The sequence below is a fragment of the Gossypium hirsutum genome, chromosome A01, assembly GCF_007990345.1.
Source record: "Gossypium hirsutum isolate 1008001.06 chromosome A01, Gossypium_hirsutum_v2.1, whole genome shotgun sequence".
Classification (NCBI taxonomy): domain Eukaryota; kingdom Viridiplantae; phylum Streptophyta; class Magnoliopsida; order Malvales; family Malvaceae; genus Gossypium; species Gossypium hirsutum.
Genome location: NC_053424.1, coordinates 74730509 through 74756801, shown reverse-complemented (window position 1 = coordinate 74756801; position 26293 = coordinate 74730509). Strand labels below are relative to the sequence as shown.

Genomic DNA, 26293 nt, shown 5'->3' with positions numbered 1-26293 from the left:
CAATGATTGAAGTGTTCTAAGGGATGCCATGAAATGGCCACCCTTTTCTGAACCTTGATGCCTCTCGACACCGGATGTGATCCTACAAATTTCAGCTTGTCAAAGCAAGATAAAACATTAGTAACAAGACAAGACAACAAATCAATCAACAAACAATCATAAATTGAGGAAGGTGGTGGTTCCCTAGAACAAGGAAAAGCATCAGCGCACTTGAACACCTTCACCTCCTCGTTGATTTCCATAGTTAATTCCCCTTTTCCCACATCTATAGTGGCCCTAAAGGTTGCTAAAAATAGTTTCCCTAATAAAATAGGGATCTCTACATGCTCCTTAAAGTCCAATATTATGAAATTAACTGGTAAGATGAGTTGTCTAAATCTCACAAGAACTCTTCTAGAACACCTTTAAGGGTGCACTAAAGACCTATCAGCAAGTTGCAAGGTGACGACAGTTTCCCGGAGGTCTCCTAAGCCTAACCTACAATAGATAGACAAGGACATTAAATTTGTACTCACTGCTAGCTCACATAAGGCCTTGCCAAAATTTACCCCTCCTATTTCTATAGGAATAGTAAAGCTACTGGGATCTTTGAGCTTTGGGGGAACCTTCCTAGTTATCACCATATTGCACTCGACATTTAGAGATATGTGCTCTCTTTTTCTTATACGTTTATGGCTAGATGTAACTTCCCTAAGGAACTTGGCATACTTTGGCATTTTCTCCAAAAGCTCAAGTATGGATAGGCTGACATTCAGAATTTTAAACATATTGAGGAAGTTCAATAACTTCTCGTTGTCTTTCCTCTTATCTCCTCTAATCGGGTTAGGTAAGGAATGAGTATTTGACTAGGTTGGGTAGTTGGCCTCTCTGTAGGCTCAACTGACTATGACTCTTTTCCCTTTTCAACTCTCTCTTCTACCCCATCTCCAACACAAGGATTTTTGATAATAAGGTACTTCTCTCTCACCTCCTCTCCACTAGGGGGTCTAACTGGTTCCTTAATGACCATTTCAGATCTAAGAGTAATGGCTTTGGCATGCTCTTTCTCTTTCCTCTTCGGGTTAAGCTTGGTGTTGTTAGGGATGCTAGAAGCTAAATTGATTTGCAACACTTTAAGGATTTGGTCAAATTGACCTTTTATTTGGTGCATAATTTCTTGGACTGAATGTATTTCTTCCTCGAGCTTACTAACTCAGATAGGCATTGGGGGGTCACTATTGTAGCTGGGTCTCCTCTTGGGCTCCTAAGATGGCTGATATGGTTAAGGGAGTTGGTACGAAGAGTTAGGTCTAGGTGGATTGAAGCTGGGCACTCCTTGGTTAGAGGCTCCCCCTTGGTTCCCTCTCTACCTAAGGTTGTGGTGATTTCGCCACCCCAGATTATATGTGTTAGAGTACGGGTTGTATTCCCTATTTCTTAAATATTTTACCTCTGCTTGATTTTTTTATTATGGCTTCCCCAACTTGTGCCTTCGCTATCGTGCCTTATATTTGAGTTGGATAAAAGGGGTTGGTTTGGGTTCTACGGTCGTGCCGAGCTCATTTTGAGGTGGTTAGGCCTCTCGAGGATTTTTTGGAACTTATCCTCGTTGTCAATTGCATTCATGATTGGTTGCTTAGCTCAGTATGTGAACTGCTTTATTGGCCACATGTAAGAATTCATTATCATATCCTCAATTAATTGGCAACCTTCAGCATATCTTCGAGATGAATGCCCCCGATGACGCTCCGTCAAGACTAGAGCGCAAATTCTCATCTAGCCCATTATAAAAAGTGTGTAATTGCAACCAATCTTGTAGACCGTGGTAGGGACATTTATGTAACTTTAACTTAAAGTGCTTCCACGCTTCATAGAGTGACTCTCTCTTGAGCTGAGGAAAGTTTTTAATGTCCATTTGAAGCTTCATAGTCTTTCTTGGGGGAACACATTTGGCGAGGAATCTAATTGCTAACTCATCCCATACGAACAAATACGATAACAAGCAGTGATTGGTTGATTTCCTTGTGGTTGGTTAACCTTCGAATTAGGGATTTAAATCACTGTTGCTCCTAAATTGGTTCAATTTTACTTATCGGCCTCAACATTACCAATTCTGAAAAATTAGTTTGGTCTATCCCTCGACCTTACGAAACTAACCTGAGACTATAAAAATGATTCACTTATATTAATTTTTCTTAGGGGCGTCAATTCTAAGTTTTGAAGTTTATTCGATTTAGCCTAATTTTTGCGATTTAGTCCCTGAACCCAAAAATCAATTACCCATCATTTCCATCAACCAACAACCCAGGATTTAGCTACTCATGCTTATATTTAAGCCCATCAATAGAAAATAATCAAACAAAACTAACATTAGCTTAAACTAAAAGAAAATAAATAAAAACCCAAGCTTTCCTGCAAAAGACTGGAGAAGACAACAATGGCAATAATATAAGTGACTATAAATACCAAAGGAATAATTTTTAATAGAGAAACTTAAGGAAATCTGAATAACTTTAAACTAGCATTAATATGCAAATACAATGAAGTTTGAAGTGTTAAATGAGTAAACAAATGCTAACTAAAGTAACAACTAGCTTAACTACCAGGAATGGAACTAACAAAAATAAGAAATGAACATGAAAATAAACCCTTAGCAATGGAGAAGAAGAACCAAACCTAAAAGATGAAGAAAAAAATGTAAAAACTAGCTAATGTTAAGTTTGCCCCTTTTCTCTCTGCCAAATTTGGTCTATTTCAGCATTTTCTGGACTAACATGTATGCCCAAAATGCCTCTTAGCATGTGTTTTTGATTGGTGTTGAAGTTGGACAAGGTCAGCCTCTGCAGTCATTTTTTATCTTTTCTCCTCAGGGGTATCGCATACTCACGGTTTGGTATCACAATACCCGCTTTAGTCTTGATTTGGGGGAAATAGAAGTTATGTATCGTGATACCACTGTGGATGGCCTCGATCTTTTTCAATTCAATATTGTTAGGGGTATCATTACTTCCTGTATTTGATATCATAATAAAACTTCTAGATGATGTTTTCATTCGTGTTTGAGCCTTCGATGGCTTCTTATAGCACTCAATCAACCATTAGGTTTCCCTATGGCGCATTTGGCCATTTTGGGTCTTAAAAGTGGCATAAAATGGACTATTTCACTTATTAAAAAAAATTAAAACTAAGAAAAAACACGGAAAGTACTTTCAAATTTCTTGAGAATGACTTTGTTAATTGTGATGGAGACCTAATTTGACATATCAAATTACGACAAGCCATCTGCCATCTACTTAAGATTTAGGTATGCCACAATATGAACGTCACAAGTGAATAAATTGATAAACAAATTTGGGATCTATTCTTATTGGGTCTAATCAAATGTACTCTCAGTCCTGTCAATCACATTTATGTCTCTATCTTCTAGGAGTTATTATCTCCGATGCCCAAGACAAACCATCTCTGTAACACCCTTAACCTGTATCCGTCGCCGAAATAGGGTTACTAGGCATTATCGAACAATACACATCGTTCACATGCATGTAAGCAAACATAATTAAAGTATATATAAATCATTCACAATGTCCCTTATATAGGTCTTTGAGACCTCAAAACATGCTTAAAAAAGGTTTCGGACTAAACTGTTAACGTTTACAATATTTGGAAAACTTAGAAAAAAATTAAACCTTTAAGGGTCACACGCTTGTGTGAACAGGCCGTGTGCCTCACAGGTCATCGACACACCCGTGTCGAAAGCCGTGTGAAAATAGGGCATACATACGGACCTCACCACACGGCCGAAGGTACGCCCGTGTTCCATGGCCGTGGGAAAATTAGTGAGGTTACGAACTTGGCCACACGGTCGACCACACGCCCATGTGCCAGCCCGTGTGCCACTCACACGGCCAGTAGACATGCCTGTGTGTCTAGGTCGTGTCAAACTTGTAGGGCATACTGCCTTAATTCGAAAAGGTACCCCAGTGGACACATGGCCATGTAACATAACCATGTGTCACACATGGCTGAGACACACGCCTGCGCCTTTGCCTGTGTGGACAAAAATAGGCCATATGCAAAGCCAATTTGCCACCCTTAAGGGTCATCCATACAAGTCCCAAATCAAACATCAATCATACAACATTTTTAACCAAAATAAACTCCAACACATGCACATTTCAGCCATAATTTGACCAATCAATGTCATACTGATTTTTCATACCAAAACATATCAAATTCACATACTAAATCCATTCATTCATCTATAATTAACATTACTGATTTCACATCAATTCTTTTACCAAAATCATAACAAATCTCTAACTTAATCTCATATCAAACATACCAAAATGACCATTTTCATTAAGCCATATATGAACCTATTATAAACACCATAATTCATCACATAACTTATGCCAAAAATAATCCATAGTCTAAACCACAATCAAGCTATATCACATAGCAAGATTTTCACATCTCAAACATATTATAACATCCCTAGCCTATACATGCCATACATTAACATATACAACTTCAAAGGTACCAAAATATTATTTGATAGTGTGATGACGATCCACAATGATCCTCGAGCTCACGGTAGCTTCGATAATCTAAAAACAAAGGAAAAGACACACCAAGTAAGCTTTAAAAAGCTTAGTAAGCCATATACAAACAATCATAACACATGAGATAAACTTAAACCAATTCATCCATAGAAAGATCATACAATTTACAATTGCACTTCATAAATCACATCTAATTCACTTTTTCATATTACACTTGAATATAATCACATTTCATTCTCATGTAATTTACATTTCATCATTTGAAACATACTCACCTTTCATTCTTGAATAACATGTACATTTTATACGTACCTGAATCAAATACTCATTCACATATTAATTCCTTTCTCGATAATGCCTGTTGAACCGTTTGGAATCGATAAGGATACTCAGATAGCTCGTAAAACTGGTACAATGCCATATCCCAGATATGGTCTTACATGATCTCAAATATCGATGACACTGTCCCAGATAGGGTCTTACACAAAATCATACGATGCCAATGTCCCAAACATGGTCTTACACGTAAATCTCAAATAGATGCCAATGTCCCAGACATGGTCTTACACGATATCACATCTCGAAATCCTATGTCATGACATATGTATCCTATTCTATTCCTTTGGTTCGTACGAGACTTTCAGACGTTGTACACTGTCGATGCTTTCTCAATTTCACATATTCATATTCCATAGCCATTCATTACATTTCAATACCATATAAGCATAAGTAAATCAATTCAAATGCATTTATTTGCATATGAACTTACCTCATATTCGGGTTACGTCAACTTTTGACTTCCCCCGATCCAAATCAGATTTCTTTCTTTCTTGATCTAAATCAATTCAAGTTTAACTAATTTAATCACCAATTCAAACATTTCCATCCAAAACACATAATTTGGGCATTTTTACATTTTAGCCCCTAAAGTTCCACATTTATTCAATTTAGTCTTTATTTCAAAAATTCACAAAATATTCAAAATTTCACCACACCTAAGCTTGGCCAAATTTCACTAAGGTCCTTAGTAGCCCATTTGTTTCATTTATTTCACATTTTGACCCCTCAATTTACAAATTTCACAATTTAATCCTAAATAAACATTTTTACTAAAAATCACTTAATTAAACATGACAATCTAACAACATATATTTATTTTTCATCATCAAACACAAAAATCATCAAGCTGTCAACAATGGAAAATCTCAAATTCATCATCATTTTCAAAAATTAAAGCATGGGCTAGCTAAAACACGAAGCAACGATAAAAAAAACATAGAAATTAACAAAAGCTGAGTTCAAAACATACCTTAATTAAGCTTAACCATGGCCGAATGCTCAAACCCTATTCATGGATTTTCTAACATGCATTTTCGGTGGAAGAAATGGGGGAAAGATAGACACAAAGCTTGGTTTTATTTTATTAACCTTTATTTCATTAATTACTAATTTAACTTTAGTTATAACATTAAAATTCCACTATCTCATGTCCATCTATGTCCATTCATTAAAACCATGGTCTAATTACATCATAAGGATCTCACATTTATTAAGACATAGCAATTCAACACTTATTCAATTAACATACAACTTTTGCATTTTATGTGATTAAGTCATTTTATCAAATTGAGCTAACAAACGGTGAAATTAAATCACGAAATTTTCACACATACTTATGCACATGCTGTAGATACTGAAAATAATATTAAAATATATTTTTGACCTCAGATTTGTGGTCTAAAAACCACTATTCCGATTTAGCTAAAAGATGCCACTGTCCCAGACAGGGTCTTACTCGCACACATATATTAGAATCACATATCGATGCCATGGTCTTACTCACACACATATATCGAAATCTTGTGTCATGACATATGTATCCTAACTATTCCTAAGGTTTATACGGGGCTTTCAGACGTCGTAACTCGGTCGAAACGAATTCGGAAACATAGTAACCAAGCTTATTTACATTTGGCTATAGCATGTATAAAATCATATATTTCATTTCAGCATATATATATTACATTTAATTAAAATTGAGTACTTTTATTTGCTTATAAACTTACCTCGGATGATATAAAACGGAACGGGACGGTTAGTCGACAACTTTCGTTTTCCCCCAATCCAAATCTGATTTCTTTGGTTCTTGATCTAAACATATTCAAATTAAGCTCATTCAAACATATTTTCATTCAATTTAGTCCAAAAACACATAAATGGGCATATTACCATTTTATCCCTGACATTTTACACTTTTTACAATTTAGTCCATATTGTAAAAAACACAAAATATGCAAAATTTCACTATACCATGTTAGGCCGAATCTTACCCATATTCGTACAAGTCCATATATTTCATTTATTTCACATTTTAGTCCCTTAAATTATTATTTTTGCAATTTAGTCCTAATTACTTAAAATCATCAAAAACTCCAATACAAAACATGTTAATATAAAACATATCTTTCATATTTCATCATCAAACAAAAAAAATCACAAGCTCTCATCAATGGCATAACTCAAAATATTCACCAAAATCAAAAATTCAAGCATGGGTTTACTAGTACTCGAAGCAACGATCTCAAAAACGTAAAAATTATCAAAAACCGACTAAGAACAAACCTTGAATCAAGCTTGGAAGGATGGCCGAACCTAGGTTTCTCTATTTATTTTCTTTTTTTTTAATTTTCGGCAAGAAGAAAAATAATGAACATATAAAATGACTTTGATTTTTATGATATGCTTTATACATTATTAATTTATATTATTAATTACAAAATTAACCTTAGTTAAAATTTTATACTATCATATTTAACATGTCCATTGTCGTCCACTAATACTAATGATGGCCCAATTACAACATAAAAGCTTCATATTATAAAGACATCAACAATTTAGTCCTCACACATTAAACTATCAAGTTTTCATTTTACGCGATTAAGTCCTTTTATTTAATCGGACACTTAAACAACAAAATTAAATCACGAAATTTCACAGATATAAATTCACACAAAATAAACACTGTGAAAAAATAAAATAAAATAAAGAACATACAAATTTTTACGTGGAAACCCTTTCGGGAAAAAACCACGGGCAGAGGAGAAGAAAATTCACTAAGTCGAATTCGAATTATTACAAGAGGAATAGACTATGTCTATTTATAGGCTTGTAAAGCCATATTCTAATAGGAGTGTAGTAAGATTGAAACACCTTATTCTAATCAATATAAAATAGACGGAGTTTAATAAGGTTTAAAAAACCTTATTCTAAAATAAAATAAAAGTGTAGTTCTATATGGATTTTACTTTTATTTTATATTACCAATGTATTTTATTTAAATAAGGATTCGGGTACTTAATTCTAACAATCTCCACCTTGACACGAATTCTCAATGAACAAGTTCTTCATTACGAACTCTCAACGAACAAGTTCTCCACCTCTTCCATAAAACCCCTTAAGGGTTTAACTTCAACAATAAACACTAACCAAGTCTAAGCAATGCTCAGACTTGGTTATAGGAAGTGATTTAGTCATCATATCTGCAGGATTTTCATGAGTACTAATTTTTCTCACAACAATATCAGCACGAGCAATAATATCATGAACAAAATGATACTGAATATCAATGTGTTTTGTTATCTCATGAAACATTTGTTTTTTTGTAAGGAAGATTGCACTCTGACTATCACAAAATACTGTACTGATTTGAAAGTCTTCATTGAGTTCACTAAAGAGTCCCTTCAACCAGATAACTTCTTTACAAGCCTCAGTAATTGCCATGTACTTAGCTTTAGTGGTAAACAAAGCGACTGTAGTTTGCAAAGTGGCTTCTAACTAATTGCACAACTTTCGACTGTAAAGACATAACCTGTGAGATATCTTCTTCTATCAAGGTGTCTAGCAAAATTAGCATCAACATACCCAATGACTCCATCTCTAGTTCTTCCAAACTATAAGAAAACATCAGCAGTACCTCGTAAATATCTTAAAATCAACTGAACTACTTTTCAGTGTTCTTTACCAGGATTTTCTATGTATCTGCTAATTGCACTGACCACATATGATAAATCTGGATGTGAACAAACCATAGCATACATGAGAGATCCCACTGCACTAGAGTATGGAACATGTGACATGTACTCAATCTCATCATCTGATTGTGGAGACAAAACCGATGAAAGTCTAAAATGGGCTGCTAAAATAGTACTAACAAGCTTAGCACTCTGCATATTGAACCTGCAAAGAACTTTCTCAATATACGCCTTCTGACTTAGATACAATTTACTTGCTTTTCTATCTCTGAGAATCTCCATACCAAGTATCTTTTTTGCTGGTCCTAAATCTTTCATCTCAAATTCTTCACTTAGTTGGGCTTTGACCTTTCTTATCTCTCCTTTATCTTCTGCTGCTATCAACATGTCATCAACATAAAGAAGTAGATACACAAAAGAACCATCACTGTTTTTCTTAAAGTAAACACAATTGTCAAAACTAATTCTTTTGAAATCATGAGAAGTCATAAAGGAATCAAACCTCTTGTACCACTGTCTTGGTGACTGTTTCAAACCATAAAGGGACTTTTTCAGCAAGCAAACATAGTCCTCTTTTTCTGAGACTGTAAAACCCTCTGGTTGTCGCATGTAAATATCCTCCTCAAGTTTTCCATGCAAAAATGCAGTTTTTACATTTAACTGCTCAAGCTCCAAATCATGCATGGCCACAATACCAAGCAAAGCTCAAATCAAACTATGCTTAACAATTGGGGAGAACACATCTGTGAAGTCCACTCCTAGAATTTGACTGTAACCCTTTGCAACAAGCCTTGCTTTATATCTGGGTTCTTCAACTCTTGGAGTCCTTTCTTTCTTTTTAAACAGCCATTTACAATGAATAGCCTTTTTACCTTTAGGAAGTTTCACAAGATCTCATGTTTTTTTTTTGGAGTGATTCCATCTCCTCTTGCATAGCAAACATTCACTTTTCTAAGTCTTCACAACTAACCGCCTTAGAATAATTAGATGGCTCTTGATTTGCATCTATATCTTCAGCCACATTTAAAGCATAAGCAACTAGTTAGCCTCAGCATACTTCTTTGGAGGTTTAATTTCTCTTCTAGTTCTATTTTTGGGGATAGAGTATTGCGGTGAAAAAATAACTCTATTCTCAATTTTTGTACTAGCTTGAGGAGTTGACTCTGTATTAATCTGATGTTCCACCTGCTTTTGATTTTCTTTATTGGAAGAGTCTTTAAGAGATAAGTTAGGCAGCATAGCAGTTTCATCAAAAACAACATCTCTGCTAATTACAACTTTTCTATTTTTAGGACACCATAACTTATACCCTTTTACACCAGCTTTATAACCCAGAAAAAACACATTTAATGGATCTTGGTTCCAATTTTCCATTATCAACATGAGGATACGCAGGACACCCAAAAATCTTTAAATCATAATAATTTGCAGTATTACCAGACCATACCTCTTGCGGAGTCTTTTTCTCAATGGCAACGGATGGGGACCGGTTGATTAAAAAACATGCAGTAAAGGCTGCTTTGGCCCAAAACGACTTTGGTAAGTTTCCATTTGACAACATAAATCGAACCTTTTTCATGGTCGTTCTGTTCATTTGTTCCGCAATGCCATTTTGCTGTGGAGTATGGCGAACTGTCAAGTGTCTCACGATCCCTTCTAACTTGCACAATTTATTAAACTCATCAGAACAAAACTCTAAGCCATTGTTTGTGCGGAGGTATTTTATTTGCTTTCCTGTCTATTTTTCAATCATAATTTTCCAAGACTTAAATGCGAAAAACACATCGCTTTTCTGCTTCAAGGAGAATGCCCAAACTTTTCTGGAAAAATCATCAATAAATGTTAGCATATAATTAGCTCCACCTATCGAAGGCACTCTGAATGGCCCCCACAAATCAGAATGAATATACTCCAACATTCCCTTTATGTTATGGATTCCTCTGGTGAATAGAACTCTCTTTTGCTTCCCAAAAACACAGTGCTTATAGAAATTTAGTTTGCAAATTCCTTGCCCATCAAGAAGTCCTCTTTTGCTCAATTCTGCCATGTCATTCTCACTCATATGCCCTAGCCGCATATGCCAAAGTTTAGTATTATCATCATCTGACAAGGAAGACGAAGCGACAGCTACATCACCAGTAATAGTAGAACCCTGCAAAATATATAACTTGGCAGTCTTTCTCTGCCCTTTCATCACAATAAGGGAACCTTTGGAAATCTTTAAAACCCCACTTTCAGCTGTGTATCTGTACCCTTTTAAATTAAGAGTACTCAACAAAATTAAATTTATTTTCAATTCTAGAACATGTCGTACATCACTAAGTGTTCTGACAACTCCATCAAACATCATAACTTTAATTGTTTCAACACCTGCGATTTTGCACAAAGCATTATTTCCCATCAAAACAACACCTTTAGGCACTGTTTCGTAAGTTGGAAACCAATCCCGATTGGGACTTATGTGGAAAGTGCAGCCTGAATCAAGTATCCACTCCTCGCTCACTTTAGAATTGTTGACCGAAGTGACTAGAAGTTCACCATCGCTGTAGTCTTCTACAACATCAACTTCACCAAAATTTTCTGGCAGTTTTCCCTTTTGATTCGCAGCCTCCCTTTTAATCTTGTTCTGTAGCTTATAGCACTCAGATTTAATGTGCCATTTCTTCTTGTAGAAGTTACAAGTTTTACCTCTATTTGAAGACTTTGATCTACCCTTAGATTTACCGTAACGATTCCGTTCCTGTGTCCTTCTATGATCATCATCAGCATTCCGATCTTATCTCCCACGAACAATGAGACCCTCTCCCTGAGAATCGTGTTTAACCACAAGATGCTTCATCTTATCATACGAGGTTAAAGAATCATAAACCTCATCAACTGTGAGAGACTCGCGGCTATATAAAATCGTGTCTCTAAAGGTTGAATAAGACGGGGGCAACGAATAAAGTAGAATCAACCCTAGATCTTCCTTATCATACTGAACCTCCATGACCCCCAAGTTTGAGAGAATTTTTTTAAACACTGTTAAGTGTTCGTGTATAGACACACCTTTCTCCAAACGATGAGCATAAAGACGTTGCTTCATATGCAGCTTGCTTGTTAGAGTTTTCGACATACATATTTGTTCTAGCCTCTTTCATAATGCAGTGCCAGTCTTCTCTTTTATCACATCCTACAAAATTTTGTTGGACAAATGCAGATGTAATTATGTTAACGCCTTTCGATCCTTACGCTTCTTCTCTTCATCTATTAATGTCGAAGGCATCTTATCTATCCCTAATAGGGCATCCTCTAGATCCATCTGGGCAAGAACTACTTGCATCTTAATCTGCCACAATGCAAATCTGATGTTGCGATCCAACAGCGGGATTTTATACTTCAAAAACGCCATTACCGTGATCGAGATGAACAACCCAGAAGCTCTGATACCAATTTGTGAAAAAAATAAAATAAAATAAAGAACACACAAATTTTTACGTGGAAACCCTTTTGGAAAAAAAACCACAGGCAAAGGAGAAGAAAACTCACTATGTCGAATTTGAATTATTACAAGAGGAATAGACTATGTCTATTTATAAGCTTGTAAAGCCATATTCTAATAGGAGTGTAGTAAGATTGAAACACCTTATTCTAATCAATATTAAATAGACGGCGTTTAATAAGGTTTAAAAAACCTTATTCTAAAATAAAATAAAAGAAGTGTAGTTCTATATGGATTTTACTTTTATTTTATTTTACCATTGTATTTTATTTAAATAAGGATCCGGGTCACTTAATTCTAACAAACACAAAAATTAATTTTTAAATATTTTTCTGACTCGGATTCGTGGTCCCGAAACCACCGTTCTGATTAGGGTCTAAATCGCTGTTACAAATTACATATACTCCATAGACAAATATTATCACAAATCATATAGTTCATATTCATTTCACATATCCTCAATTCATTTGTACATATAGCATATTTTCTTATACTTATAACACTTATCATCACTTGCACATATACTTACCTTTCATTCTCAATTGATGATAAATATTTCAAACATACCTGAGTCATATACACATCTACATAATTATCCATTTTTCTCGGAATGCCTGTTGAACCGTTCGGAGTCTATTAGGATACTCAGATAACTTGGAAAGATAGTACAATGCCAACGTCCCAGATGTGGTCTTACATGTAATCAAATATTGATGCCACTATCCCAGACAGGGTTTTACACGAAATCAAATATGATGTCGATGTCCCAGACATGGTTTTACACGTAAATCTTAAGTAAATGCCAACGTCCCAAACGTGGTCTTACACAAAAACACATATCAAATCCTATGTCATGACATGTGTATCCTAACTATTCCTATGGTTCGTACGGGACTTTTAGGACTTCGAAACTTTGTCGATACTTTCTCGGATATCTCATATTCAATTCAATAATCCATTCATCATTCTTCAATAGCATATAAGCATAAAAAAACCGTTACAAACACATTTATTTGTATATAGACTTACCTCATACGGATTTGAACGGATGAAATTGACTACTCGACGACTTTCGACTTTCTCCGATCTAATTCTATTTTCTTTTGTTCTTGATCTTAATCCACAATCACAAGTGTCGAACCCTAGTTGTGTTTTTCTTCTTCTTTTTCCTTTGATTTTTGGCAATATAAGATGATAATGGCCTAATTTCATACTTTGTTTTATTTAATTATAACTTATTAATCAAATTACCAAATTAACCTTATTTAATCCATTATAAAATCGCATATATTAAGGCAATTAATGTCCATTAACCATAATAGTGGCCTAATTTCAACATAAGGACATCTCATTTACAAAGACATAACAAATATACACACTTAACATATAGCAATCAACTTTTACATTTTATGCGATTAAGCCCTTTTATCAAATTGAGCACACAAACAATTAAATTTTCATACGAAATTTTTACACATACTAATTCACATATAATAAGCACGAAAAATAATATTAAAATGTTTTTTTAACTCAGATTTGTGGTCCTAAAACCACTATTCCAATTAGAGTCCAAATCAGACTGTTACACAGATCAAAAAAGAAGAGGTTCTAACCTAGACCGGGGAAAAAACAAGGTTGTGGGCTAAATTGAACTATTAGCCATTTTGTACCGAGGTAAGTTCGTATGTTAAAAATAAGCTTTAGAATAATTGTACTTAAATGCTTTAATATTGCATGAATTGTATGTTCGATTATAAGAATGAATATAATTCTACGAATGAGTTCGACGATGATTTGGCAAGTGAGAAGTCCCGTTGAACCTTAAGAATAGATTATGTTATAAGTGACATGTCACTAGGGTTAGTATGTGTTATGTGATTATGTGATCCAAGTACTGGTCTTATACATCCTACCAGTGGCTGATTATACCGACATATGTTGCGGATACTTGACAGCTTGTGTGAGCAACACTACGTAGCTACGTCTTGACTAATATCTTGTGTGAGCAGGCCCGTCGATAGGTCGAGAGCAAGTGATTATGTGATATGAGATTGAGGTAGCATTGGTTAAGTATGTGGCACTTAGTGTGCAAAAATCCTGAGTATCTGACATTATTATTCCGAGTGGTTCACGGGTATGTCAAAGATGATAATATGTGTAAATTCATTTCGAGATGGTTCAGGTATGTACATAAAGCCCATGTTTATTAAATGCTTGAAACGATGAATATGGGGTAAGTTTTGTGGTGGAATGAGTTATGCTCACGAGACTATGGTAAATTTACATTTAATTATGTTATAATATTTAAATGTTACATGCATGGTAATGTTGCTTATTTCTTGCATACGATCTTACTAAGCTATATAGCTTTCCCCGTTTATTTTCCATGTTTTATAGTGTCGCCAAGCTAACTTGGGTTGGAGATTGTCAGAGATTCGAATCACACTATCAAACTCTCATTTTGGGGTATCGATGATCTTAGTATTTTAAAAGTATGGCATGTATAGAGACTTGGTCATTTTGTTATATATGTCATTATGATTTTAGCCAATGTATTGGCTTGTAATTTTCAAAGGCTTGATTTGATATTTGGCCGTGTAAATTGGCTTATTTTAGCTAACATGATTGTAAGCCTAAGTATATTCATGTATGTGCCAATGTCTTTGGTGATATGGTCAGGGTATGCTTGGTGAATGATGGAATGTGATTCATAGCATGAATGTGAAACTTTTGGAAATGTGATATATTGATGAGATGATAAATTTGTGCACAATTAAGTGTAACATCCCAAAATAGGGCCTAGTTGGAACAGTGATTTTGGGACCAAAAATTTGACGTTGAAATATTTATTTTATGATTATTATGAAGTCTAGAATATGAAAATATGCATGTGTTAAAGTTTCATGAGGAAATTCTATGAGTAAGGAGTCCAATTGGTAAATAAGTACTAAATTGAATAAATTACAAAACTTGGATTCTAGAAGCAATTTGTATGAAATTGCTTTAGATTATTAATTAGAAGGTCTTAAAGAGCAAATAGCCTAATTTCTAAGTTTTTGGACAAAAATGGGCATGTATGGATAAAATTTTGAAGGAATGGCTTAAGGTCATTTTGGTCATTTGGCTAATTAATGAAATAAAATGGGAAAATGAAGGTAAAAATCACCATTCTTCTCCCTCATCTAGGCAAATTCCTCAAGCCCTCCATAGTAAGGGTTTTCAACATTTTTAGGCTCAATAGTAAGTGCTCCCAAGCTCCGTTTTTAATGTTATTTGTATTTTTGACATCCTGGTAGCTTACTCTCTCCATTTCTACCTATATTTTGAGTTAAGGTTCATGTTTTCAAAATGACCCATGTGTGACATATTTATTCATTGATGTTTTATGGAGGAATATGAAAGTTGGATGTGTGTTAAACATCTGTTCTTAGGTGATTTTCATGAAAAACCCCTAAAATGACCTTTTTGCAAAAGGTGTAAAATATGTGATAAAAATGTGAAATAATGGAGAAATGTGGGCTTCCAAGAGGAAAGAACAATCGTCTAGGCTTGGGTAAGGTGGAAATTGCATGCATTTCATTATACGAGCCTAGGGACTAAATCGTAAATAATGTGAAAGCTTAGGGGGAAAACAGTCATCTTGTCCGGGGGTAAAATTTAGACTCAAAAAGAATAATGTGAGGTATTGATGATTCATTTTTATTGTTATAGACCCTGAGGAACAAATTTCGGAGGCCGATCGAGGAAAACAAAAAGTTTCAGAATAACCGAGACGCAAAGCAGAAACGGATACCAGGTAAGTTCGAATAACTTAAAGTAAACTCATAATATATTTAATTACATGTTTTATGAATGTATGAATACTGTCTTTGATGATGGCATGAAATCCCATGAAATGTGTTATTAATAATGACATTATGATAAATGTCCTGGTTGAGGTTAAAAAGGAAGTCCAATAGGTAAACCATGATTTTCATGTGACTTGAGATCCTGCATGTGTTACAGAAAGGATTTAGCTCGAACGAGTAATCCGTTGATCTCAAATGTAGAAAGGATCTAGCCCAGACGAGTGTTCCTTGAGTGATCAAGCCTCCCGAAGAATATGTGTGCATTAAGGATTTAGCCCGGACGGGTAATCCGATTAGGGTCTAAATTTAGCCTGGACTGGTAATTCAAATAGGAGCTCATTGAGGGTGTTTGTCACTATAAAGGATTTAGCCTAGACTGGTAATCCCGACATCACCTTAAGAGTTTACATTACGAGAGATTTAGCCTAGACTGGTAATCCCGCCGTAAGATGTGAGGTTCATGGGAGTGCATACATGAGATGATCGCTCTTATGATTTGGAGGTAACTGGATAATCCATCGAGATTTTCGAGAAACTTAATGGGAATAACATGAGACATAAAAATGAAAATGTTGAATGATGAGCTCATCTAAGACAAATTACATGGTGTATTGTTATGGAACTAACTTGTTGATTGAGTGCATGTGATAGGGAAATTATTTCATGCTTGTTAGTCTCATTGCTTAATATGGATGTATGCTAATAAATCGGTAAGTTTACTTTCAAGTTATTCGGGCTTACTAAGCATGTAAATGCTTACTCCTCTCTTTTCCCTGTCTTATAGAGCTCGTGGACTCGCAAAGATTGGGAGACGGTTGAGAGTGAACACATTATCATCTTGTCTAGCTTTGGTATAAATATACTTTACTTTGTTCAATGGCATGTATAGGGCTTTTGTTTATTTTGTAATATGTACCATTTGATTAGCAAATATGAAGGCTTGTAAGGTATACATGTCCATATGCACATGGTTATTGGATTTGGCTCATTTTGTTATAAGATATGACCTACAAAGTTATGCATATCGTAATCAAATGTTATTGTGATGAATGAACATGGCGTATCAAAAGTAGATACACTTGTAATGTGACCAAATCACATGGGATGGCTAGGCCATAATTGGAAATTAGTTATATTAATGATCCAATCTTGAATGTGTATAAAGTATAGACACCCTTGATACAAGAGAAATAACCCAGCATGTGTAAAACCGATGAAATGAGATTTACATGCAATGAGGTTTATTAAGGTCATTTAAGTGTATAATTAGGCCCTGTTATGTATCATGAAAACCTATAAGTGAGAATGGATGTTAGAGGGTGACCAAATGCTTGGAAAATAGCCTAACAAGATCCATACGGGTAGACACACGGGCGTGTGTCTAGGCCGTGTGTCCTCTGCACCTAAAATTTTAAGTCAGAATGCATGGTAGTAAACACACAGGTAGATACATGGCCGTGTGTCTCAACCGTGTGGAGGGCACGGAAAAACACACGAGTGTGTGTCTTGGCCTTGTGCCCCTAAATGCATGCTGACGTCATAAATAGAATACTCGATTTTTTGGACATAGGTGACCACACAGGCGTGTCTAGGCCATGTGAAGGACACAGGCTGGAGACACGGGTGTGTGCTTGGCCGTGTGAAAACCCCTGTAGGTTTGAAGTAGAAAATAAATCCAATTAATTCCACACGGGTAGGGGACACGGGCGTGTGCTATGTCACCACACGGGCGTGTGAGATACTAACCTAGGATTTTCCTTGAAATTTTCCTAATTTCGGTTTGGTCCCGAATCCTTTCTAATGGATGACTTGGGCCTCGTAGGCCCATAATAGTAACACCAAGATGTTATTGGATTGGGTTCAAACTAGAACAAAATTTTATAAACCGTATTTCCTGAAAATGTTTGAGTACATGCTTGTTAATGCCTCGTACCTGGTCCCTGTCTCAGGTATGGGTAAGGGGTGTTACATTAGGTGTCTTGAAAGTAGTAAATTGAGGCTTAATGAATGTGAAATTTGCATGATTGATTTAAGGTATAATAAATGTTGTGAGTATGATAGATGTTGCTATTGTATTGGCATGTGTTGGTCATAATTGCGGGTGTTTTGGTTGCCTAAGTATATTATGCTTTGTGCCATTGAATTGGTGTATGTGTATGTGTGAATAAGGGCGGCAAATGTCTTGGTAAATAGCCTTTATTTTTTCTACACGAGTAGAACACGAACGTGTCCCATGGGCATGTATTTTGGCCATGTGTCCCCTGCACCTTAATTTTGAGAAACAAAATGCTCAGAATTAAGCATACGGGCAGAGACACGGGCATGTGTCTCAGCCGTGTGGACAACACGGCCTCGAACACAGCCATGTGCCCTGGCTATGTGAAGTCTGCACCTATTTTATGAAAATTAATTTTCTACACAGTCTAGCACATGGGCATGTGACTTGGCCGTATGATCCCAATGTGTTCATGAGTTACAAGTCAGAGAGTTACATGGGGTAGGGACACGAGCGTGTGTGACCAAACGGCCTGACCACACGGGCGTGTCCCATATCCACACGGGCGTGTGACCCCTGTTTAGAGTAAAAAATTTCTAAGTTTTGTAAGAATTTCTAAAGTTCTCAGTCTAGTCTCGGACCACTCCCAAAGCACGTTTAGGGCCTCGTAGGCTCGTATCAGGGACTTTATGATTAATTGCAAATGGTTTTAATTGGGACGCAAATTTATGGATCGAAATTGTATGATTGTTGTGTGGTAAGTCCAGTAACGCCTCAGACCCTATTCTGGCGTTGAATACGAGTAAGGGGTGTTACACGTTTGGCATATTGAGATCCACTAACCAGCTAAAGTGCACCAGGAGCAATGCCATGCAGTTGACAAACCTTATTCTGCTAGAAGAATTTCATGGAGAGTAAGTTGAATTCCCATGTGATGGTGCCAAGGGATTGTAGCCACTAGTTTCCAAGGACTAAGTCACACCCCTTGACTGGTAAGACCAAAAAGTTAGTGGCAAATTGCGGCCCCTATGATTCCCATGGAACTAATTGGTAGGTTCCCATTGTAGACAATCACCCACCATCTGTCACAGTAACTTTGAGCATTTTCCCTTTTTCACATTGGCCATGAAATTTGTTTGACCAACTTAGAGTTGATAAAATTATGTGTACTACCAATGTCAACAAGCATGATGACTGGAGTAGTACCAAATCATGTTGTAATCCTTATCGTTTAGAGGCCTTGTGAATCTTGCAGGGCATGTAGAAAAAACATGAGAGCCTTAGTTGTCTCTTCATCCTGAACACTATCTTGTAGATGATCCAAACATTCCTGATAGTCTTCATCCTCCCTATTAGAGGTAGAATCGAGTAACATCTGATAAAGTTGGGACTAGACACACTTGTGCCCCAGAGTATATTTTAGGCCACATCAAAAGCAAAGCCCCTTCTTTCTTTCTATCTTCAATCTCAGCCGGGGAAAGGGATATTGTAACGCCCTAGATTTTATTTATTTATGTACACTAGTTTATGTCACAAAGGAATTAATGGTCTAGTGGTTAAATGTGTTAGTTGTTTCCATAATGTCCCAAGTTCAAGCCCCCACAAGAACATATTTTAGTTAATTTTTTTTAACAATTTTGAGCTAGTGTGAACACTCTTATCGTCCAACACATATTGTCATACAAGGTCAATCTTCCCAAAGTTCTTCCCTTTTCACTCCCATGATCCATTTTTGGTGCCATTGTCCCCTTAACTTGCCAAAACCTCTCCCTTACCTTACCTTGGCTAGCCATTGAACCTATACACTCCCCACTTCATTTTTATTTTCTCCCTTTTTCTTTCCTCCTTTCCTTTTTCCTTTGTTATTACGTAAGTATGAAAGATCCTCTGATCCATGACTTTCGTTCATACTATTATTTCGATTAGGATGTTACTAATACTTTGTTTATCATACTTTCATTAAGTGCCATTCAAAAATCCTGGAATCGTATTCCACTTGTAGAAGTGTGCAATTTGACAATCAATTACCTAAGTCTCATCGAATCACAATCATTTTTAACCAAGGGTTATTTATTTATTTATTAAATTCGTACTAACACGAGTATTTGGTCAAAACCGTAGTGAGTCAAGAATCGAACTCTCCCCTTTCAAAGTGGAATCGAGATTTGTGCAATCAGATTTAGAAGGTGTAGGGATTTACTTTAATAATGATGGTTGATGATAATATAGATAAAAATAAATTAATAAGTAATAAAATATTATTGTTAATATTATTCTTTGAATAATGAAATATTGGTTGACCAAAAAAGTGTTCTTAAGGATTGATTTAAGATTCGATAAAAGAGGACACCAAGTAAGTTCTCAAAACTTCAGATCTGTGATAATGATTGTGATTTGGAGATTTTTGTAAAATATGTAATTATGTGATTTTTGTTACTCATGACATGTGATTTATGGCTATTGGATTATGTATGTGCAAATAATGTGAAAATATGATTATCGATTTTCTTATTTGAATGAAAAATATGTTACCATTTTAATCTTCTGATTCTCATGTTAAGCATGCCATATTCTGATTCTAATTCTAATTCTGATTCTGATTTGCATGTTAAGCATGTCATTGTGATAAAATATATACGAGATTTGATCCGCATGTTAAGCATGCCATTTTTCGATATTCTGATTCACGTGTAAAGCATGCCTATTGAAAATCTGTTCTGTATGCCATATCACATGCATGGGGTTGGGAAAATATGTACGGAGGAAGTATCTGTTAGTAAATTTGCAATATCTAGTGGTTCAACCACATTATTTTATTTTTGGCGGCTCGACTGCACTATCTAGTGGCTAGTCCACATTATTGGTGTGTTATTGGATGGATGAGTTTTAGGGGACTCTTTATAGTGTGTAACAGAGTAGGATTTGTTTTCTAAAAACTACAATGTTTTCTAAAAGCATTACATTGACATCATCGTTGTGCATTCTACCATATCTGATTCTATGAATGAATATTTGACATATTATGATCAGCTTAAATTAATGTTGGTATGAGTTAAATTCTGTTATTGTTATTATTGGTAACCTACACTAGACTTTTTAAGCTCACCCCTTTAAATTCTGATTTTTCAGATAATCGAAGTTAGGATGGGCTCGGCTACAAAGGCGCTCTTGGTCATTTTTTAAAAAAAAAAACCTTATATTTATCAGTATTTGATATTCTAGGATTTGTTTATTTACTTTCAGCTTGGACTGTTTTTTTTTTGTTAGACTTTGGATTTTAGATTGGGATTTTTCTGTATAGTTTATATTTTAAAAACTATCATTTAAAGGATTTGTAAAAATAACAACTTAAAATGGATTTTATATAAAATAATAAAAAGGTCAGTAACAATGTTTTCAAAAATTCAATACTAAGTTTCCATTTCACAACACAATCTGCTCACGAAACTGATATTTTACAAGATGTATGTTAATCTATGTTTTCAAAACGACACATGAGTTTTAGATATAGAAATTTGTCCGCTATGATGTTTTACTTGAATTACGATGTTTTCTTAATACACTCTCAATACTTTAGTTTTTCTAAAATTAAACGATATCAACTAAATTTTGGTTTTGCTTAAAACAAGACTCAAAGACATTTTACGAAGGCGATTTTTAAAAGAGAAAAACTTCCAAATGTTTTTACCGTACCTTTTAACTTCCAAATGTTTTTATTATACCTTTATAATGGTTAATGTGATCTTCGAGATTCAACTATAATGTCTAGGGCCGGTTTACGGGTTTACAGATCTAATCCTGATCGAACTAGTAGTGTGAGTTGAATTACTGTTCTGTGTCATTGCCTTAGGGGAAATGGGAGCAGAATGCAACTTGGACAGCGAAGCAAGTGATGGAAACAATGCAACTCCTTTGTGATTTGTCCCTAATCCCGGAGGTTAACTTTTTTTTTTGGGATGCAGCTAATATATCCCGACTTGTCTAGCCACTAGGAACCCTTCAACAAATCACGTAGGCTTAAATAGTTGGAGATACTGACCTATTTCTGCCTTGAGGTTGCTAGTGAAGATGTTGAGAGCGTAGTTCTCAAGTAGTTGCAACTGGTTGAGGAGGCTGATGAAAGTGTCATGATAACTATCCACAGTCCCTCTTTGTTTGAGTTTGACCAGTTCAGCCATGGGGTCCTTATAGGTGCTAGACCCAAAGCGCTCTTTGAGGAGGTGAGCGTAAGATGGCCATGTCAAAAAATGGAACCCCCTTGCCGTTGAGTGAAGAAGTGATGCCAATCTAACGCTTTTCCTTCAAGGCGAAGCATCACTGTTCACACTCTCGCGTGGTCTGGAGTGCCTTCGCTTCAAAATACCGCTTAAGTTTAGCCCACCATCCTTGAAAATCTGAGCCGTCAAATCAAGGGCACTCAAGTTTGGGAACTTTCTGCGATGTCTCCCAACTACTAGGTCGCAATATATTGCTCAGCTCACCCAAAGGAGAAAGGGGTAGATGCTCTTTGGGTGGGAATCCAGGTGGATGCCCTCCTACCACTCCCTTCCCCTTGTCAACTGCAGAAGCGGTGGGCGTGGCTTGTGTTGAGTGGCCTAAATACTGCTCAAACAGTTCCTTCATCTCCAATCTAAAATCATCCCTAAAGTCCTTTATCTTAGCATCGAGCTTGCTGTTTCATTAACCTCCAGCTGGAGCTTAGCCAACTCCTATTGAATTTTAGTTGCATCTTTCAGAAATCTTGATCTGACACCCTCGCCAGCCATGGAGGACGTCTGAGCTCTGATATCTTTGATACAAGCTAGACAACAACACACAGAAAAGAGAATACGAGAGAAATTTAGAGAGGAAGAAAAAATTGATTTATTTACTGCTTGCTTCTCTCCTCAACAAAACAACAGAAATATGGAAAAGGAAATGAGACCGTCCGTAGTAACAGACACGACACACAAGTATCACAAAAAACAAAACTAATGGAACACATCATTTCATTAACAGACCCAAACATTGAAACACATTGTTTTTCTAAAAAATCAAAACACACTGTTTTATTTAAGTTGAAACACAATTAAGAGCAGCGTTTTGACAACTGCTTTTAACACCCATATCAGTCTACCCTACAAGCACATATATATAAATATATATTAACAATATAAAAGCCTAATCCTAGTTAAACTTTTTTATCTAAAATATTATCCTAACGAAATATTAATGAAAAATACTAAAAAAAAATTAAAATATTATTTTAATGAAAATTAAAAGTAAAACTTTTACAAACAAATCCCAAAATAAAAGTTCTTAAAATAGATCTTGTACATTAACTTCATTCTTTGGCTCAAAACTTTTACGATAGTCCACATTTTTTGCATTTTTTACTTTCTAACCTTAATTTTACTCCTATTAAAAATAAAAAAATAAATTCAAAATTAGCAGTATCTCATTCAAGAATTTATCAAAATTAAACACAATAAACATGTAAATTAGACCTATTATCACCTGTATTTGGGTTTGAAAAAAAGGTATAAAAGGGGTCATATTTTCTAAATAAGTTCATTTTTTAGCTTTTCGAAGTTTATGTGCTTTTGATTGAATTTATTTGGATTCTTAAGACTACATCAACAATTTAATGAATTTCTAAAAGCTAAATTGGAATTTAGAATTTGTTAAATAAGCTGGTATAAATTGATTAAATTTTTGTTTTCCAAATCTAAGGCCAAACCAGCTTGGGATTAATTCGATTTGTATTTACTTTTAAAATCAACAATTTGAGTTTAAGGCATTTTAAATCTGTTTTAGGTCCATAAAGCCTAATTGAACCTGTTTTTTAAGATTAAAGCCCATTTTAGTTAAACTCGAAGCCCTTTCGAATCAGTTTCGGTTTCAAACCCATTAAAAGCCCATATTTGGCCCGTTGGGAGCCCATTTTAGTTTTTGGTTTGGATTATGCTATTAAGATAACTTTAAAAATCTAAGTCCATTTATTTTAAAAAGTCGGGTTTTAAATTTGAGACCATTTTATCAAAAATCAGAATTTTTAATTTGGAGTACATTTTTAAACTTGCAACCCAACATCCTTTTTTAAAATAGAATCAATTCTAATTTCATTCAGAGCCCAATTTTAAGCCCGTTTGCTTTCGGCCCGATGGCCAGTCTGCATTACACTTGCAGCTAGGGTTTTGTAACCTAGTATTGAATTTATTTTGACTAGATGTGACTTCTTAGGGGCTTTGATTTTTAATTTAGATTTTCAGGGGTTTTTATATTATGTTAGATATTAGGATTTTTAACAGTAAGATTTAAATTAGATTTTCCCAAATTTCAAATGTTAGGTTACTTTTAAAATTCAGTTTTTAAATTAAATCTTTGATTTTTAAATTTAAGTTTTAATTAGATTTTTTATTTTAAAATTTAATTCTTATGTTCCAGATTAGATTTTTGATTTAGACTTCAAGTTTATTGATTAGATCATAAGTTTAGATTTTTAATTTTAATTGGATTTTAGGATTTTTATGTTGAGTACAATTTTATAATTTTATTTAAGATTTTAAAATTAGGGTTTTAAATTAGAATATTAGAATTTTTACATTAGTTTTAATTTTAGGATTTTATTCAAAATTTCTTTTAAACCAGGTTTTAAATTAAATTTAAGATTTTTATATTTAGTTAGATTTCAAGATTTTGTTTGAGATTATAAATTTGGCCTTTAATTTAGATTGTAAATATTATCAGTTTTAGGTTAGTTGTGGAGTTATAGTTTCATCCCTTTTAGTTAAGAAACCTTAGTTACCAAATCTTGTAGGGTTTTCTTCGGACAGATATTATTGTAGGAGTATTATAATTTTCCTTAAGTATTCTTAAATTTAGAATTTGTTGACTAGATTGAGCCTTAGATTGTAGGTGTGATGGCTCGGTTTTCAATGCTAATGAAAAATGCAGTTTCGAAAGTTCATTTCCGTAAATTAAGTCCGTAAATATAAAGTAGGAATATTTATGAAGTTAATATGAAAATATGTTAAAGAATGGTCAAGTAATTTTATCAATAAAATAGTTAATTAAAATCTGGAATTAAATTGGAAAAATCTAATTACTATTGAATTTTAATTAAAAAAAGATCGAATACCTAAATTGTAATTAATCAAAGGGATAAAATAGTTATTTAACTATTTTGAAATATAGGACGGTAAGATAATGGTGGTGTTTACAACTAAGTCTAATTTACGATAATTAAAGTAAAATAAAAAAATTAAATTAATTAATTAAGGTTAAACATGACATAAAAGCTAAAGGAAGTGGAAAAAGATGGAAAGTCATCATCATCTTTCTCATTCATCGCCCATGGAAGAAGAAATCACTTAAGGTTGAGCTTGGACATTTGACCATTCAATTAGGTGAGAAACTCAACTCATTTTCTTGTAATTTTATAGATTTATGATCATGGAAGCTTGATTTAGCTAGTCCAAGTATCAATTTGATACATTGTTGAAATTTTAGCGAGTTGCCAATGTTAATAAATTGATGAAATAGGCTTGAAATTGATAGATATTGAGCTTAGACTATGAAAATGACTAAATTGTAAAGTTAGTTAATCTTGTTTGTTAGCTTTGTAACATTAGGGTCTAAATTGAATAAATGTAAAATTTGTCATGAAATTATGCTAAAAATAGAAAGTATAGGGTCCCTAATGAAAGAACGTGAAATCAAATTTTAATCCGAAGCTAAAAATAAAAAAATGTTTATCCCGAGTTCAAGGACTAAATTGAATAAAATGCAAAATATATGTAAAATTGAAAAAAAGATTATTTAGGATCATGCATCTCATGGCATTGTTGCTGTGATCCATTTAATTGCTATTTTGTGATAATATCTTATATTGATTTGGTATATAAATATATTGTATAGACCAAGAATTGGACAAAAGTGAAGCTAATAGAGAAAAAGCAAAACTTAAGGAATAGGTCTTGAAAAAGCTACTTGTTTTGTATTTTGAAAAGGTAAGTTCTTATGGAACTTACTATCCTTCATTGTTTAATAGTTTTTGTTGTGTTGTTTCCATTTTTATCTATGTTTGAAAATAATTTGAAATGCTGGTGGAAATTGGCATGCATGGCTAGTAAATGAGATTGAATCGAAATGTAACCCTCTAAACTCGGCCTAGACGTTATAGTTGAATCTTGAAGATCAAGTTGACCATGTTGAAGGCACAAAAAATCATTTAATTATTTTCTCTTGACAATCGTCATCATTTTTTAAAACGTCACTCTGGTTTGCTTAAGAAAAGTTAGGTATTGTCTACAGATTACTTTTTGAAAAGAATTTGTCGAAACCGTTTATCTTTAGAAAAACTCGAGTAACAAAGGTTCACAAAAAACATCATATTTTAAGAAAATGTTGCAGTG

The 26293-nt window shown here is 34.5% G+C and overlaps 1 protein-coding gene across 1 annotated transcript; it reads right to left on the bottom strand.

Annotated features, from left to right (window-relative positions):
* Window positions 1–404: 404 nt before the first annotated feature.
* LOC121214759 (uncharacterized) lies at window positions 405–22075 on the bottom strand. Its single transcript, XM_041088974.1, has 3 exons — window positions 21937–22075; window positions 885–1092; window positions 405–744 (listed from the first exon to the last, which is right to left on the bottom strand). The coding sequence occupies exons 1-3, from the start codon at window positions 22073–22075 to the stop codon at window positions 405–407; spliced, it is 687 nt and encodes a 228-aa protein (XP_040944908.1).
* Window positions 22076–26293: the final 4218 nt, after the last annotated feature.

What these genes read in the sequence shown, in the direction of transcription:
- LOC121214759 (XM_041088974.1), bottom strand. Translation starts at nt 22,075, where the DNA reads ATGGCTGAACTGGTCAAACTCAAACAAAGAGGGACTGTGGATAGTTAT. An exon ending in CAACCTCAAGGCAGAAATAG is followed by an intron (nt 1,093 to 21,936) that starts GTCAGTATCTCC and finishes AAATCAATTTAG; the next exon opens with CTTCTAGCATCCCTAACAAC. An exon ending in GAAAAGGGAAAAGAGTCATA is followed by an intron (nt 745 to 884) that starts GTCAGTTGAGCC and finishes TCTGAATGTCAG; the next exon opens with CCTATCCATACTTGAGCTTT.